This window comes from Accipiter gentilis, chromosome 7 (genome assembly GCF_929443795.1).
Source record: "Accipiter gentilis chromosome 7, bAccGen1.1, whole genome shotgun sequence".
NCBI classification, from domain to species: Eukaryota; Metazoa; Chordata; class Aves; order Accipitriformes; family Accipitridae; genus Astur; species Astur gentilis.
The window spans coordinates 10,657,744-10,672,487 of record NC_064886.1 but is presented as its reverse complement, the minus strand read 5'-3'; the positions used below and the strand labels follow the sequence as shown (position 1 = coordinate 10,672,487).

The 14,744-nt window shown below is 42.1% G+C and overlaps 1 protein-coding gene across 16 annotated transcripts in view; it reads left to right on the top strand.

The window, feature by feature from the left end:
• Positions 1-14,688, top strand: part of POGZ (pogo transposable element derived with ZNF domain) — a 40,443-nt gene extending 25,755 nt beyond the window's left edge. For 8 of the 16 annotated variants that reach the window (XM_049804692.1, XM_049804688.1, XM_049804696.1 and 5 more), the window contains 14 exons: positions 131-424; positions 1,223-1,492; positions 2,245-2,354; positions 2,781-3,115; positions 3,832-3,986; positions 4,482-4,582; positions 5,447-5,593; positions 6,580-6,714; positions 7,249-7,421; positions 7,985-8,125; positions 8,752-8,811; positions 9,061-9,173; positions 10,558-10,582; positions 10,728-14,688. In XM_049804692.1, the coding sequence (XP_049660649.1) occupies positions 131-424; positions 1,223-1,492; positions 2,245-2,354; positions 2,781-3,115; positions 3,832-3,986; positions 4,482-4,582; positions 5,447-5,593; positions 6,580-6,714; positions 7,249-7,421; positions 7,985-8,125; positions 8,752-8,811; positions 9,061-9,173; positions 10,558-10,582; positions 10,728-12,300 (3,632 nt within the window). In that variant the 3' untranslated portion in view covers positions 12,301-14,688. The remainder of the gene's footprint in view (positions 1-130; positions 425-1,222; positions 1,493-2,244; positions 2,355-2,780; positions 3,116-3,831; positions 3,987-4,481; positions 4,583-5,446; positions 5,594-6,579; positions 6,715-7,248; positions 7,422-7,984; positions 8,126-8,751; positions 8,812-9,060; positions 9,174-10,557; positions 10,583-10,727) is intronic. The other 8 variants (XM_049804694.1, XM_049804704.1, XM_049804695.1 and 5 more) reach the window with 7 other exon arrangements.
• Positions 14,689-14,744: the final 56 nt, after the last annotated feature.

Sequence of the window (14,744 nt, the reverse complement as noted above, 5' to 3'; positions counted from 1 at the left end):
ACTTCCACTGAAATTGCTGGGAATTTTGGGAGCTCAGCAGTGTTGGATAACAGGTTGTACTTAGTTATTACTGTGCAAGGAATGGAATTCCGTTACTTGATCTGCCTTGTTTGTTTATTTGTTTTTGAAGCCCCAGGTACCCAGTTTGTTAAACCGGCAGTTGGTGTTCCTCAGGTGTTCTCTCAAATGGCGCAGGTGAGACCAGGTACAACCATGCCGGTCCGACCCACCACCAACACTTTCACTACGGTCATTCCGGCCACGCTTACCATCAGGAGCACTGTACCACAGTCCCAGGCACAACAGCAAAGTAAGTCCACTCCCAGCACCTCCACAACTCCTACTGCAACGCAGCCAACAGCACTTGGACAGTTAACTGTGCAGCAGCCAGGGCAGTCCAGTCAAGCTACTAACCCCAAATTAGGTAAGACTTGCCATGGAAAAGCAAGGGGACTCGAGTGTATAACACTGTCTATAATTTAATCTTCAAACATACGGCATAGCAGCTAAAAGACAGAAGTTGAGTCAGAACTCCTGGGTTCTATTTTTGCCTCTGTCACTGACTCATGCTTCATCTCTCTTACCAACCTGGAAAATGAGGATAATCCTGCCATCATGTCCAGTTTGGTTTGAGAACTAGTTAAATTTTGGTTTGTAGAATGTTCTGAGACCATCAGTTAGAAGTCCCCAAAAGTGAAAAATGCTATTGGTTAACACTTGTATTTTTTGAAAGGTAAAGTTAAATAGATGATGAACACAAGCAGAAGCTAACTATGTTGCTTTTTTTTTTTTTTTACTGTTGGCTAAATTCATGAGTGAAATGATTGCTCAAGAATAGTGATGAACAATTTAAAAAGGAAAAAAATACTTCTTCACACAGCAAGTAGTCAGGTTATTTTTAGCTTTATGTGGCCATAATCATATACAATTGCATTTAGAAAAGAAATACAAATAATTTTTGTGACCATCAGCATCCTCTTCACTTCATCGTGGGACTTGGCTTATATCTTAAAGTGTGATCTGGAAGGTTAGGGAAATTTACTTTCCCAGTCTTGCCAGTCTTTGCATTACTGGACAGGATAATTGATGGCTTAGTCATCTTTGAAGACTGAAGGTAGAAGAGCAAGAGGAAAGGCATACTAGATGGGGGCGGGATTCACACAGTGGATCAGATCTTACTGATTCCTTATTAGTGTTCTTGTATTATCCATTCCCTTGGCAGTGAGTATTGCAAGCTTTGTGACTGTAAAGAGACCTGGAGTGACTGGTGAGAACAGCAATGAGGTTGCTAAGCTAGTGAATACCCTGAACACCATTCCTTCGTTAGGACAGAGCCCTGGCAATGAGGTTGCTAAGCTAGTGAATACCCTGAACACCATTCCTTCGTTAGGACAGAGCCCTGGCCCACTGGTGGTTTCCAACAGCAGCCCTGTGCATGGTTCCCAGAGATCTAGTGTTTCAGAGTCGTCGTCATCATCATCATCATTAAAAGGTATGGTCTGTAGCAGCTATCTTAACTCGGTTCATTGTGCTGAGAATTCAGAAGTTTTTCTATAGTAAAAAAAATGCTAACCTGTAACTACTGGGATTTCATAATAGGGATAAACACTTGACAAGCTTTGCTATTAATTTCTTCATCTTTATCTGTACATTTTTATCCAGTGATATATTTTGTTTGTGGATATTTGCTTGCATATATTATTTTGCATTCAAAATTATTGGTGTGCGTGCTGCCGTCTTGAGAATACACACACCTGAAATACTTTATACAAGGAGGCAAAAGGATAAAATCTTTGCTTCTCTTCTTCCAAAAAACCACCTTCCTAAGGTGTTTGGGTGTCCAAAAGTTGATGTATGGTACATTTCATGTCATCTGTATTCTGAATTTCTTACTAGAGTTGGAAATGAAGACAAGGCATTGTAGTCTGATGGAAAACCAAAGCAAACAAATGGTTAAAGAAAAAGGGGAGATGAGCTGATCTTTTTTCCTTCTTATTTTTTTATTTATTAAGTCTAATTTTGAGACACTCCTTATTCTAGCTACTGGGGGATATGTTTTGTCATATAGATTGTCAGAAGTTTGCATACTTTTGCCCTTTTCATGCCTCTTCCAGTCTAGTTAGTAGGTAAAAGTACAGCTATCAAAACTAAAATATTTCAGTATGCCAAAAAGATTGCCTAGATTTAAGATGAAGTGTAAGGATTCTATTTTTCTTGGTTTGTTTTGTGTTCTTCCTGTTACAGTCAGTTCATCTCCTATTCCCACATTTGATTTGCAAGATGGTGGCAGGAAGGTGTGCCCAAGATGTGATGCTCAGTTTCGAGTCACTGAAGCTTTAAGAGGACATATGTGTGTAAGTAACCATTCTAAGAGGAGCAGTTAATGGTTAATTGTGCACGCTTGTTGAGTGCAAAGAATAGTTCTGCTCCCTAGATCAGGGACTTCTATGAAAAGGAAGAATATGATTAGGAGAAAGTGAGAAGCAAAGGAGAGGCCTTTGGAAGACCTTCCACAGCATCCCTCACTGGAAGTAGGCAGGACCTCAGTTTTATGTCCTGTTGGTGCCAGGAGATGCATTTCTTTTCTAATCTTAACATATCAGTAAACAATCAAAACAGAAAATCGGATATTGACTCTGCATTACTCTTTCCTCAAGAGTTTCCTAGAGTTCCTCTGTCTTTTCTTAGTATTGGTTAATTTGTGTCTGTTTAATAGTATATAGTTCTTCCTAGATATAATTTAATGTGTGTGGGGTTTTTGTGGGTTTTTTTCCTTTTAGTACTGCTGCCCTGAAATGGTTAAATTCCTCAGGAAAAGAAAATCTCCAGAATCTGAACCAAATATTCAGTCTGCAAAGCCTCCATCTCCAGAAAAAACTACAGCTGTTGCTTCACCACCCTCTTCTACTCCTATCCCTGCACTGTCCCCACCTGCTAAGGCTCCAGAGCCAAGTGAAAACGTAGTTGACTCATCCCAAAGTAAGCTTATTATGTTAGTAGATGATTTCTACTATGGCAGAGATGGTGGCAAAGTGAGCCAGCTACTGAACTTCCCCAAGGTTCCAACTTCCTTCAGGTGTCCACACTGCACCAAGAGGCTAAAGAACAATATACGGTAAGGGAATGCAATGTGCCACAAAAAGTCTACAATGTTCCAAATACCTTTGATCTGCAGAAGTAAAAATAAGTTTGTAAGCATCAGTCTCAGACCCTGCAGCTTTCCCGTATTGTAGCTTAAGACCCGAAATGAAGCACAAGAGAGAGAGATTTGCCCATTATCACACAGTTCAGTCAGGGCAAAAGTTGTAAGAAGATTGCATGGTTAGAATAATTGCGTTTATATTCTTCAGCAGAGAAGTCTCATTTGCTTGTCACTAGTCTTAGTAGATAGTAGGAAGTAATTCTTGAAGAGTTGCTCTTCTCATCATTACTCAGTGCTTTTTTCAACAGAGGAAGAAAATATTTTTATGAAATTGTGTATTCTTCTGAGCAAGCCACTATGTTGTTCTATTTTGATAACTGGACTACTGATTTTTCTTTTAAGTTGAAATGTTTTGTCGTCATCAGTTGAATGCCAAGTTGGGGTCGGAAGTGCTCAAAAGCAAGTAGTACAGCCTCTGTACTACAAAAACTGTTCCCTAACTTCCCCCACAGTTAGGGAGCGGAAGGTTGCTGGATAGAAGGAGACTTTGCTTTTGATGGGAGGAGCAAGAAGGAAACATCTTAATGCTGTTAAAAAATACTTCTGGTGTAGCATTCATAATGCTTTCAGGGTTACAGGTGCAAAATGTTTGAATTTCTGTTCACACACTTTCTCTTCGCCTCCATAAGGTTTATGAATCACATGAAGCACCATGTTGAACTGGATCAGCAGAATGGAGAGGTAGATGTCCACACCATCTGTCAGCATTGTTACAGACAGTTCTCCACTCCATTTCAGCTACAGTGTCACTTAGAGAATGTCCACAGTCCCTATGAGTCAACAAGTAAGTTGATTTTGCTGCTGTTGTTTGTTTAGGTTTAAGAGGGTTTCTGTCTTGTATTAACTGCAAATCTGTTGAGAAAGGAGCATCTGTTCTGCCTTGCCCCTTGGTGCATTTGTTTTGTAAGCCACCAGAAAAATCCATCTAAGTTACATTTCTGTGAACTTACTGTCAAGAGTATTTTAAAGATTCAGTTCAATAATCATGTCATGGTAGAATTTAATGTTTATCAGTAGATTGAAATCTGATTTAAAATCACTTGAAGTTCCCTCACTAGGACATCTTGTTGTACCCATTGTTTTGTTTAAGAGAATTTTTGTGGCCTTTTGGAAACTTCTCGGAATTTATTTTGTTGCCTACCAAATTCAAAGATTTCAGAGCTAGTTTTTGGGGGTGTGTGTTTGCTTTGTTTTAAGGGACAGTTGTTACTAAAGAAACTTGTAACGGGGTGGGTGGTTTTGTCCCCCAGCTGTTACCTGGTTTTCCTTTCTTTTGCAGCAAAGTGCAAGATTTGCGAATGGGCATTTGAGAGTGAGCCAATGTTCCTACAGCACATGAAGGACACTCACAAGCCTGGGGAGATGCCCTATGTTTGTCAGGTATGAAAAGTGGTTTAGGGGCTGGACCTTATAAATGCATACTAGAGAATAAGAGGAAATCTGGCACTTCTCAGAAAGTGTGTGGCTCGTAGTGGTTCAAAACAGACTCAGGCCATGGAACAATGCTGTGGAGCCCATTGCATTTTTTCGAGTTGTGGGCTTGGAGAAGTCTAATGGCCATTAGAGCAGCACGAGTAGCTGAACGTTTGCCACTGGTTCCCAGTGCTCTGAGGCTGGATCAGTGTAATAGACGTTTGTTTAGTCCCAGTAGCATTCAGAGCCTAATATTTTTTCCCTCCCAGGGCCTGCAGGCAAGTTGCTTTGCCATAAAGAGTTGTCCTCACTGGAGCAGATGAGATTAAGTTGCTTGTGTGATACCTTTTCCTGACACTCTGTTGCCATGAGATTTGTGCTTGCATCGATTCTGAATGTGTCTTCTCCACTCAGAGGTCCTAACACTGTCCCTCCAAAAAGAAAAAGACAAGAAGAAACTTCTAAAATCTGTTAAAACAGATTATGTTCCAAATTCTGCATTTTACATAGACACTGAAGAAACTGCTCTTTAATATATTCCAACTGCTTTGCACTGACTGTCTCTCCTTTTTTTTCTTGGATCTGGAGCTTGAATTGTCACTATTTTCTTCTCATACAAGTAGTTAAAATCCGTTTCTCCAAAGTACTCTGAATATACACTGCTTGATTTGGAATAAGCTAGCAGGTTCTTTAGTACCTGGTTCCTAAACTCCACTGATAAGTATCTCTGGGGATCTGGGCGTTGCTGATAAGATCTCCATGTCGCAATGGTGGATGTGAGATGGATTCCAATGTTATTTCACTGTTAATTGTTTCCGTCCACTCCTATAGGTCTGTCAGTATCGTTCATCCCTCTATTCTGAAGTGGATAGCCATTTCCGAATGATCCATGAAGACACACGGCACCTGCTCTGTCCTTACTGTCTCAAAGTCTTTAAGAATGGCAATGCTTTCCAACAGCACTTCATGAGGCATCAGGTACTATGTCAGGGCTGTAGTTTTTCTCTCTCTCTCCCTCCTTCTCTCCCCCCCTTTCTTTTTTTTTTTTTTTTTTTTTTTAAGGTGGTTCCCTCTCCACAGAGATTCGGTGGATAGTAAGGATGTGATTGGTTGAGCATTTGCTTGGAATAAAAACAGAAAGAAAGAAAACTTGGTTGAAAGAGGGATTTTAGTAGGTGCTGTATTCACTCCATAACAAATGCAATTTGCATGCTGTCATTCCAGACCTTTCATAGGGATTGTGCTGAAGAGAAGAGGCATTGCTCCTTTGGGAGTAGCACAGATTGTTGTTACTTAGCAGAAAAAAGCATGTTTTGCTGGACTGTGTTTGCTTCATGTGATGATTAACCAACAGTGGGCTCTGTGTTCATTTGGGTTTTAAATTTTCTTATCTCCAGGTAATAAATAAGTAAATAATACTGTATGCACACAAATGAATGTAATTTTTGTAGCTCAGTGTTCTGTTTCCATATATGTTGGCTGTATTGACAACATATTTTATGTGGGTGTAGCTGAAGTGTACTTTCAGAATATAGAAATGTAGCATTCTTACCAAGTGCCTGAGTTGATTTGCACCTGAAGTCCTTCGCTGACTCCCATAAGAGGCAAAGGCAAGGCAGCTTCTGAAGGAATGTTGCCCCATGCACTGCTCTGCTCATGTGCCTTACTTTGGCTTAAACAAGCTGAATAAGACTTGTTCATGGCACTTCCAGGTCTGGTGTCTCTACAGAGCCTGATGATTTTAATTAAAAAAACAAAACAAACAAAAAATTTAAAACGAAAACACCCAAGATATGGGCGGGGAGGGACTTCCAGATACTAAAGAAAAATGGGCCTGCCTTTGGTTTCAAAGGGGGGGGGGAAGTTTGTTGTTGTTGTTTTTTCTTTTTTTAAACAAAAACCCCTGCTGTGTTGTGACTTTTGTTTCTCTCAAATGAAATATATGTCATCTGCGTTTGCTTTAGAAGAAGAGTGTTTATCATTGCAACAAGTGTAGACTCCAGTTCCTATTTGCCAAGGATAAAATTGAACACAAGCTGCAGCACCACAAAACTTTCCGAAAGCCCAAACAATTAGAAGGATTGAAACCTGGAACCAAGGTAAGAAATCCAAGTTAACAGCAGACCTCTGTCCTCTGTTTCTTCAGGAAACACCCATAGCATCTGTATTGGTGTGTATTTATTAAGTGCTGCAAAACTGATACTTGCTTCATCTCCATCACTTAAACCACGCTCACTGGGACAGAAAAGCACTTTGTATTCTGTCAGTGTTGTGTGTGCTTAGTTAATCAGATACTTCATAGAAACAGTAAGTGAGAGAGAGAGAGGAGGTGAAAGTGGCATGCCAGAGGTTAAACTCTCCTAACTAAGGTACCTACAAGTGAAGGTATCTGAACTAGTTGCCTGGGTGCCCTCTGTAGTCATTAGGGACAAACAGATACTTCTGGGGCTCAAGTTGTGTGTCCTCTTTTAGGCTACTGCTGCCCTGGGTGGGACAAATTATGTCCTAGGAGCACCTGTTTATTCTCTGCTAAGTGTCTGAAAGACTACTCCAAACAGAGGAGTCTGAATTTGGATAGATCACTTCTGCCCTTGTGTTCTAGGAGTGTATCTGGGTGTATCTGTTTTCTGCAGGTTACAATCAGGGCATCTAGAGGACAGCCACGGACAGTGCCAATATCTTCAAATGACATGCCACAGGGCACTGGACAGGAAACCACTCCGCTGTCATCTTCTACTGATCCCCAGCCCATCTTCCTGTACCCGCCTGTCCAGAGGAATGTCCAGAAGAGAGCGGTCAAAAAAATGTCAGAACATTTTGCTAAATTTCAAATTTAAAAATATTTTCAAAGGAAATGTAGTTAGCTTTTTAATGCCACAGTGATGTGTAATATGGTCCTTGGCACTGGACAGCTCTGTCTTACCAGTTGCCAAGGAAACTTTATGCCAGGAGAGCCTAGCTTCCCACAAAACCAGGATTAAGTCATGTTATGAAAACCCTTATGGTGAAACTGCAAAATATAAAATTAGCTAGGTGCTTTTGTAGAAACAGTGGAATTTCATCAGCATAAGGGCTTTCTGCCCACCCTGTGTCCTGCTGCCTTGTCTTCAATACTTTTTTTTTCCTTTTTTTTTTTTTTTTTTTTTAATTTATTATCCCCTTTTCAATTATATATTCCTGACTACAGCAAGTGGGAAGTGTTTAGCCTGGCACTGAGGCACCCTAGGAAGCTAGGGTGCAAGATGAGACTAGCTTGACTAGAGACTTCTGAAAGTTTACATGTCATTAAATTCTTGTCTGTCCTGATAATTGTTATAACTCCAAAGATACCTGTTCAGACAGTAACGAAAATATCCCTCTTATCTTCAGGAGTGTCCTGGGGAGGCAGACTTGTCTGGAGTGCAGCTTCGAAATCCCCGACTTCCCAAACCACTTTCCCACCTACGTGCACTGTTCGCTATGTCGCTACAGCACTTGCTGCTCCAGAGCTTACGCCAACCACATGATCAAGTATGTGTGATTCTTTGAACGCTGTAGTAGAAATTCCTCCTGCCTGAATGCAGAAGCACCTCTATGTCTGTCTGTCTGCACTGTAAGAAAATTCCAGGTCACTGCAATGGTTTCTAAGACATTGGACATGCATTCTGTATCAGCACAGACATGGGTGGTGGCTTTCAAATGAGATGAGAAAACTAAGTGCAAAAGCTGAGATTTGTTCCAAACCATCAGTATTGTAGCTAATGACGTGTACTGCATGCTGCTGCAGAAAGCTCATTTTTCAGTGCTCCTAGGATTTCTTACAAAACTCTCAGAGTTAATAATTTAAAAATTTTAAAAAGGAAAAAAAAAAAAAACCATGCTTCTACAAGCCTGTGGCTTGTACAGGACCATGGATAGACCACAGAACAGGATGGCAGAACACTTACTCCAAAATCCAGGCATTTTTAAATGTTACTGTACAGGGTTTTTTTACTTGGACACAGTTTTTGTTTCCTTGAACACAAGAGTGGCAGACAAAATATTATTAAAACCAGGATTGCATCTGTCTTTGTAAATGTGCTGTATTTTGCATGGTTTTATAGCTGTTTAAGTATCCGGAATAATTCTGACATTTAATAAATTCTTTTGTCTTACAGCAACCATGTTCCTCGGAAGAGTCCAAAATACTTGGCTTTGTTTAAAAACTATACTGCCTGGTAATGGAAAACTTGTCATCTTATTTTAATCACCTGGGAATCTAATGTGCATTCAAAATATGTTGAATTAAGGGCAATATGGTGAGACTCCCACTGGAATGTTTCAGTGTGGGGACACTGCCTGTATGCACTGGAGGGTGATGGTTTTTTCCTAACTGTTAGTGAGGGGATGTAGATATTTTCATATCTGATACTGATGCTAAGCTCGCTTCTCTCTTCCCGCCCCGCCCCCCCCCCCCTTCCTTCCAGTGGTGTAAAGCTGTCCTGTTCCTCTTGTCTCTTTGTAACATCTGAGGGTGATGCAATGGCTGAACATCTGGTCTTCAATCCATCACATGAGTTTAGTAACATTATTTTCCGAGGTAAGAGTTTGAAAAGGAGCAGAAAAGTTACAAAAAAATAATGCAGTTCTGTCATGGTTTAACCCCAGCCAGCAGCTAACCACCATGCGGCTGCTTACTCGCTTCCCCCCCCACCCAGTGGGATGGGGGAGGGAATTGGGGAAAAAAAAAAAAGTAAAACTCGTGGGTTGAGATAAGAACAATTTAATAGAACGGAAAAAAAGAAACTAATAATGATAATAGTAACACTAATAAAATGACAATAGTAATAATAAAAGGATTGGAATATGCAAGTGATGCACAATGCAACTGCTCACCACCCGCCAAACGACACCCAGTTAGTCCCTGAGTGGCGATCCCACTACCCCCACTCCCCCCAGTTCCTATACTAGATGTGATGTCACATGGTATGGAATACCCCGTTGGCCAGTTTGGGTCAGCTGCCCTGGCTGTGTCCTGTGCCAACTTCTTGTGGCCCTCCAGCTTTCTTGCTGGCTGGGCACGAGAAGCTGAAAAATCCTTGACTTTAGACAATATTACTTAGCAACAACTGAAAACATAAGTGTTATCAACATTCTTCTCATACCAAATTCAAAAACATAGCACTGTACCAGCTACTTGGAAGACAATTAACTCTATCCCAGCTGAAACCAGGACAAGTTCTTAGACTCCAGGTCAAATACATCTTTGTTTAGCATTGGGCTGAGCATTTACTGAGTCCTGAGTTCTGATAAAGTGATAAAATGTATGTTGGGGACCTTCTGTAACTGCCTGAATGAGTCTTCATTGTCATGGAGATTGGAGAGTTAAGCTTTAAGTGAGGCCGTCTCTGCCTGGAGCTCAGCTGTATCACTGCTGTTCTCATGAGATCTTCCCAGGGAGGGACAATGCCGAGGGCTTCAGCGAGTTCCTCTGTTCCTCCAAGACATCATTGTACCTCCATGACACTGGGAGGCCTTAAGCAGCTGCTGATGCTGGGTTTTGAATAAAGCCTCAGAGCAGCATTCCAGCCATTGGCAGTGAATAACTGTAACTTGCAAAACTTACGGGCATTGCTTGCAGGGATCTGGCCAAAGCTGAGCTTTCCTAACCAAACTCCTCGTGTTATTTCAAATGGACGTGGAGTTTTGCTGTTTGTCTTTAACGATTGCTAATGAGTGTGGCTCTACGCAGTTGAGCAGCTTCCACTTGTTGGCTTGGATGTGGTACTTGGGTGTGGGAGGAGGCTGGGGTTTGAATGGTTGGATGAGTATTGGCTGTTCCTGCAGCAGGTTGGGATGATTTGGAGTAAGAGACGAGAGGAACACTGATCCTCCTTTCTGTAAGAGGACTTGTTTGCTTGCATGGACTTAGTGTTTGTTTGCTAAGCTACAAATGTTTTTTGTTGCTTTGTTTTTCTTAACAGGGCCTACTTGGATATCACATTCCAGGTAAACTGTTTCTAAACTCTTATCTGCCATCATCTGTTTCAGTTTGTGGGGTTGGGTTTGGGGGGTTTTTTTCCTGTTTATTTGTTTTCCCTCAACAGCTTTATTTTCTTAGCGTTAAGAAGGTCCTGTGTTCTCTCCCTTCAAGGCACATTCAGCCCCAGGACAAAAGCATGAAGAACACATGTCCTGCCTATTCCCCAAGTAAAGCTGCTACTGTGAAAACAAAGTCTATGTTACCTGCAAAAGATGACCTGGAGCCTGAACTGGCACCAACAGCCTACAACAGACCTCTGGTCTGCCAGGAAGAAGAGTGCTTAAATATTGATGCTCAAGAAGATGAGCAGCCAACAAAGGAGCCTGAGCCTGCAAGCAAAAAGGAGCAGTTGTCAGTAAAAAAGCTGCGAGTTGTACTGTTTGCTTTGTGCTGCAACACTGAACAGGCTGCAGAGCACTTCCGAAATCCTCAGAGGCGGATCAAGCGCTGGCTACGAAGGTTTCAAGCTTTCCAAGAAGAGAACTTGGCATCGCTGTCAGAGGGCAAGTACCTCAGCTTAGAGGCTGAAGAGAAACTAGCGGAATGGGTCCTCACACAGAGAGAGCAGCAGCTGCCTGTGAACGAGGAGACTCTCTTCCAGAAAGCCACCAAAATTGGCCGATCCCTCGAAGGTGGCTTCAAGATCTCCTATGAGTGGGCGGTGAGGTTCATGCTACGGCACAACCTCAGCACACATACTCGAAGGGCAGTGGCTCACCCTCTCCCCAAAGATGTAGAGGACAACGCCAGTTGCTTCATTGAGTTTGTGCAGCGGCAAATCCACACTCAAGACCTGCCTCTCTCCATGATTGCAGCCATTGACGAAATCTCTCTCTTCCTTGATGTGGAGGTGCTGAGCAGCGATGACCGGAAGGAGAATGCTTTGCAGACGGTGGGAACTGGGGAGCCCTGGTGTGATGTTGTCCTCACAATCCTTGCCGATGGAAGCGTTCTCCCAACACTGGTCTTCTACAGGGGTCACGTACAGCAGCCCGCCAATGTGCCAGAATCTATCATATTGGAAGCGAAGGAGAACGGATACAGCGATGATGAAGTCATGGAGTTGTGGTCGTCCAGAGTGTGGCAGAAGCACACAGAGTGCCAGAACAGCAAGGGCATGCTCGTGCTGGATTGTCACCGAACACACCTATCAGAAGAAGTACTTTCCTTGCTGAGTGCATCCAGCACTCTGCCGGCTGTTGTCCCTGCTGGCTGCAGCTCCAAAATCCAACCTCTAGATGTTTGTATAAAAAGGACTGTGAAAAATTTCTTGCATAAAAAGTGGAAAGAGCAAGCCAAGGAAATGGCGGACTCCACGTGTGACTCGGACATTCTTCTCCAGCTGGTGTTATGCTGGCTGGCAGAGGTCCTGGAGGTCATTAGTGACTCTCCTGAACTTGTGCAGCAGTCCTTCCTGGTGGCCAGTGTGCTGCCTGGTCCGGACGGCACAGCCAACTCGCCCACACGCAACGCTGACATGCAGGAGGAGCTGATTGCCTCCCTGGAGGAGCAGCTGAAGCTGAACGAGGAGCAGCAGGAGGAGGCGGTGGCTGAGGTCCAGGATCGGACCCAGGCCGAGGAGTCTGCAGACCCAGAGATCCTCCATCAGCTCTTCGAAGGGGAGAGTGAGACTGAATCATTTTATGGCTTTGAAGATGCCGATTTGGATCTGATGGAAATCTGAGCACTGATCTGCGAATCGTGATCCAGAAAGGGTTATTTTTTAAATAAATGTTGGATGAGACCATTACACTTCCCTGTGGATTTGTGGGTTTAGGAAATTCGTAGGCGATCACTCAGATAAATAGCCATTTATGCTGTTCATTTATAAGTTTTGTGCTTTTTTAAAAGAAAAATCACTGTGTTGGTATTTTCTGAAAATATATTGTGGGTGAATATTTTTGCGTTTTCTTTACCTCACTGTATCATAGTTTTCTGTTTTTATTGTGCAGAAATGTTTTGAATTATACATTGTCAATGTGACCATTTCTAAAGAAAGGAAAAAAATATGTAGCTAATGAACCAGTATATAAATCTTTTTGGTTGTCTTAACACAGTTTTTTTTTTTGTTTTGTTTTGGTTGTTGGTTTTTTTTTTTTAAACACTTGACCCAGAGATTTAGGTTTCTGTGGAAAATTTAGATGAGTTATTGCTCTAATGTGTGAACCTTCTATAATTGGCCATTAAGATTTGGGTTTGGTTTGGGGTTTTTTTGTTTTGTTTTCTAAAGAAGAGTAATTGTTTTGCTTGTGAATTTGGACATGGGGTAAAAACACAAGCGAAAGCATTTTGCCTGTTCAGTGCCAGCAACGCTTCTTGGGAGCCATGACACTTTGAACTGGGGTTGAATGGAGATCCACAGTCAGGGAGTCAGGGGCAGTGCTGACCCAAACCTCTCACTTTCCCATTGACTTTCTGACATGGTGCGGTGGTTCCTCTCCTCCATCCAGGAAACCACCTAGCACCCACCTTGCTCCAAAGAATTACTGACAGAGGGTACACGGTGGAAGAGGAAAGTCCAGTCTGTCCTGATCTTCCTGTACAGTAGGTGGGAGTTAAAACTGTATGGACCATTAAAACGTTGACCTTTTAACTACTAGTAGTTGATAAACCTGCTTTAACCAGTGGCATCAGACACTACGTTCCTTAGAATTAGAAATCTGACTTAATGAAACAAACTGTGACGTGCACAAAAAGAAGACGTTTGTTTTTATTTTTCACTGCCAGCTTAAATTTTTCTACAATTTGCATGTGTGAGGGTTTTTTAATTCTATGTATTATGGTATAAACGGAAAGCATTTTGACATACAGAATTCAGAAGCACCTGCACCTTTCTGTTTCCATAGAGGTTTTGTGAACCTTCCCTATTACCTAAGGAAAGCAGGAGGCAGCATGTGCAGACCTGTAAATGGTTCATCTTTAAAATGTACATAAGTGGAACATTTAATAAAACCAGGGAAATGGATTTATAAACATGTGTTTTTATTATGAAGAACTATTTAACTCTTGTGATATCGTAATGCTTAATATAAAGTGCATCATGAATTCCTCTGCACCATGCGAGAGTGAGCCTGCTGTGTGCCATGTCTCAGCTGTGCCTGGGTTGCAGGCTGAGTTCCCTCTCTGTGTGTGAGGGGACACAGAGTCGTTTAGCATGTCCTGAAGAAACCCAGAGATGGGATAGTAATTAAATGTGTTTACATGTCATTAACACTTGAGGCAGACTTCTGTCCAATTTACATTTCTGCCCTTTAACTATACAGTAGGTTCACTGGAACAACCTACTCTCCCCAATGAGATTTTTTTTTTTTAAATAAAAGTCTGAAAAATCATTAATAAAATACTCTCCTGAATAAATATTTTTACTGTTGTTTATCTCGGGTAGTAGTAAATACCACTCAATATTATTTATGAATTTATTTCATATAAGGCTAAGAAATACTCAGTTCAGCCCTATCTGAAGTACATGTAACACCATTTTGTTACTATCCGCCTGCAGCCTGTGGGGTTGGATGGAGGCGCAGCTCCTCTAGCTGCTTGCAGGGACCTGCAGGGCCGTTGTCTTTGATTTTTGGAGCCCCATGTATCCCAGGATATACTGCTGTCGGTCAGCAAAGGCGTAACTCCAGGTTTTCTTTTGTTAGGGCAAATCTTAAAGTAACTTGCATATTTAACTTAAGATTTAGCAAACAGGTACTGGCCAAGACTAGTGCTAATCCTGGTGTCCCACAGGTAAAACATTCCAGCTACTGCTCTTCAGCGGTCTTGTATAGCAACACAAACCTGCAACTCGCAAACATTTACTAGAGTGGAGACATGGTGAAAGCAATCCTTGTCATGGTCACCCAGCAGAGAGGAGACCATAGGTGCTAATGAGAGGTAGTTAGGGAGCACCTTGAGCCTGCTCACACACACACTCTTGCTCCCCACCTGATAAAGGCACTGCCAGGTCAGATACAGGAGGAGGACAGTACCTACCAGCACCCCAGCCAAGAAAACAACAAAAGCCATTTTTCTTCTTGCTGCCCTTCTCCAGCAAAAATAAGGACTTGCAGCTGTTGTTGACCTTCACTGTCTGAAACCAGGAGACTTCCTGAAGTCGGTGCTTCTGGAGCATCCCACAAACTC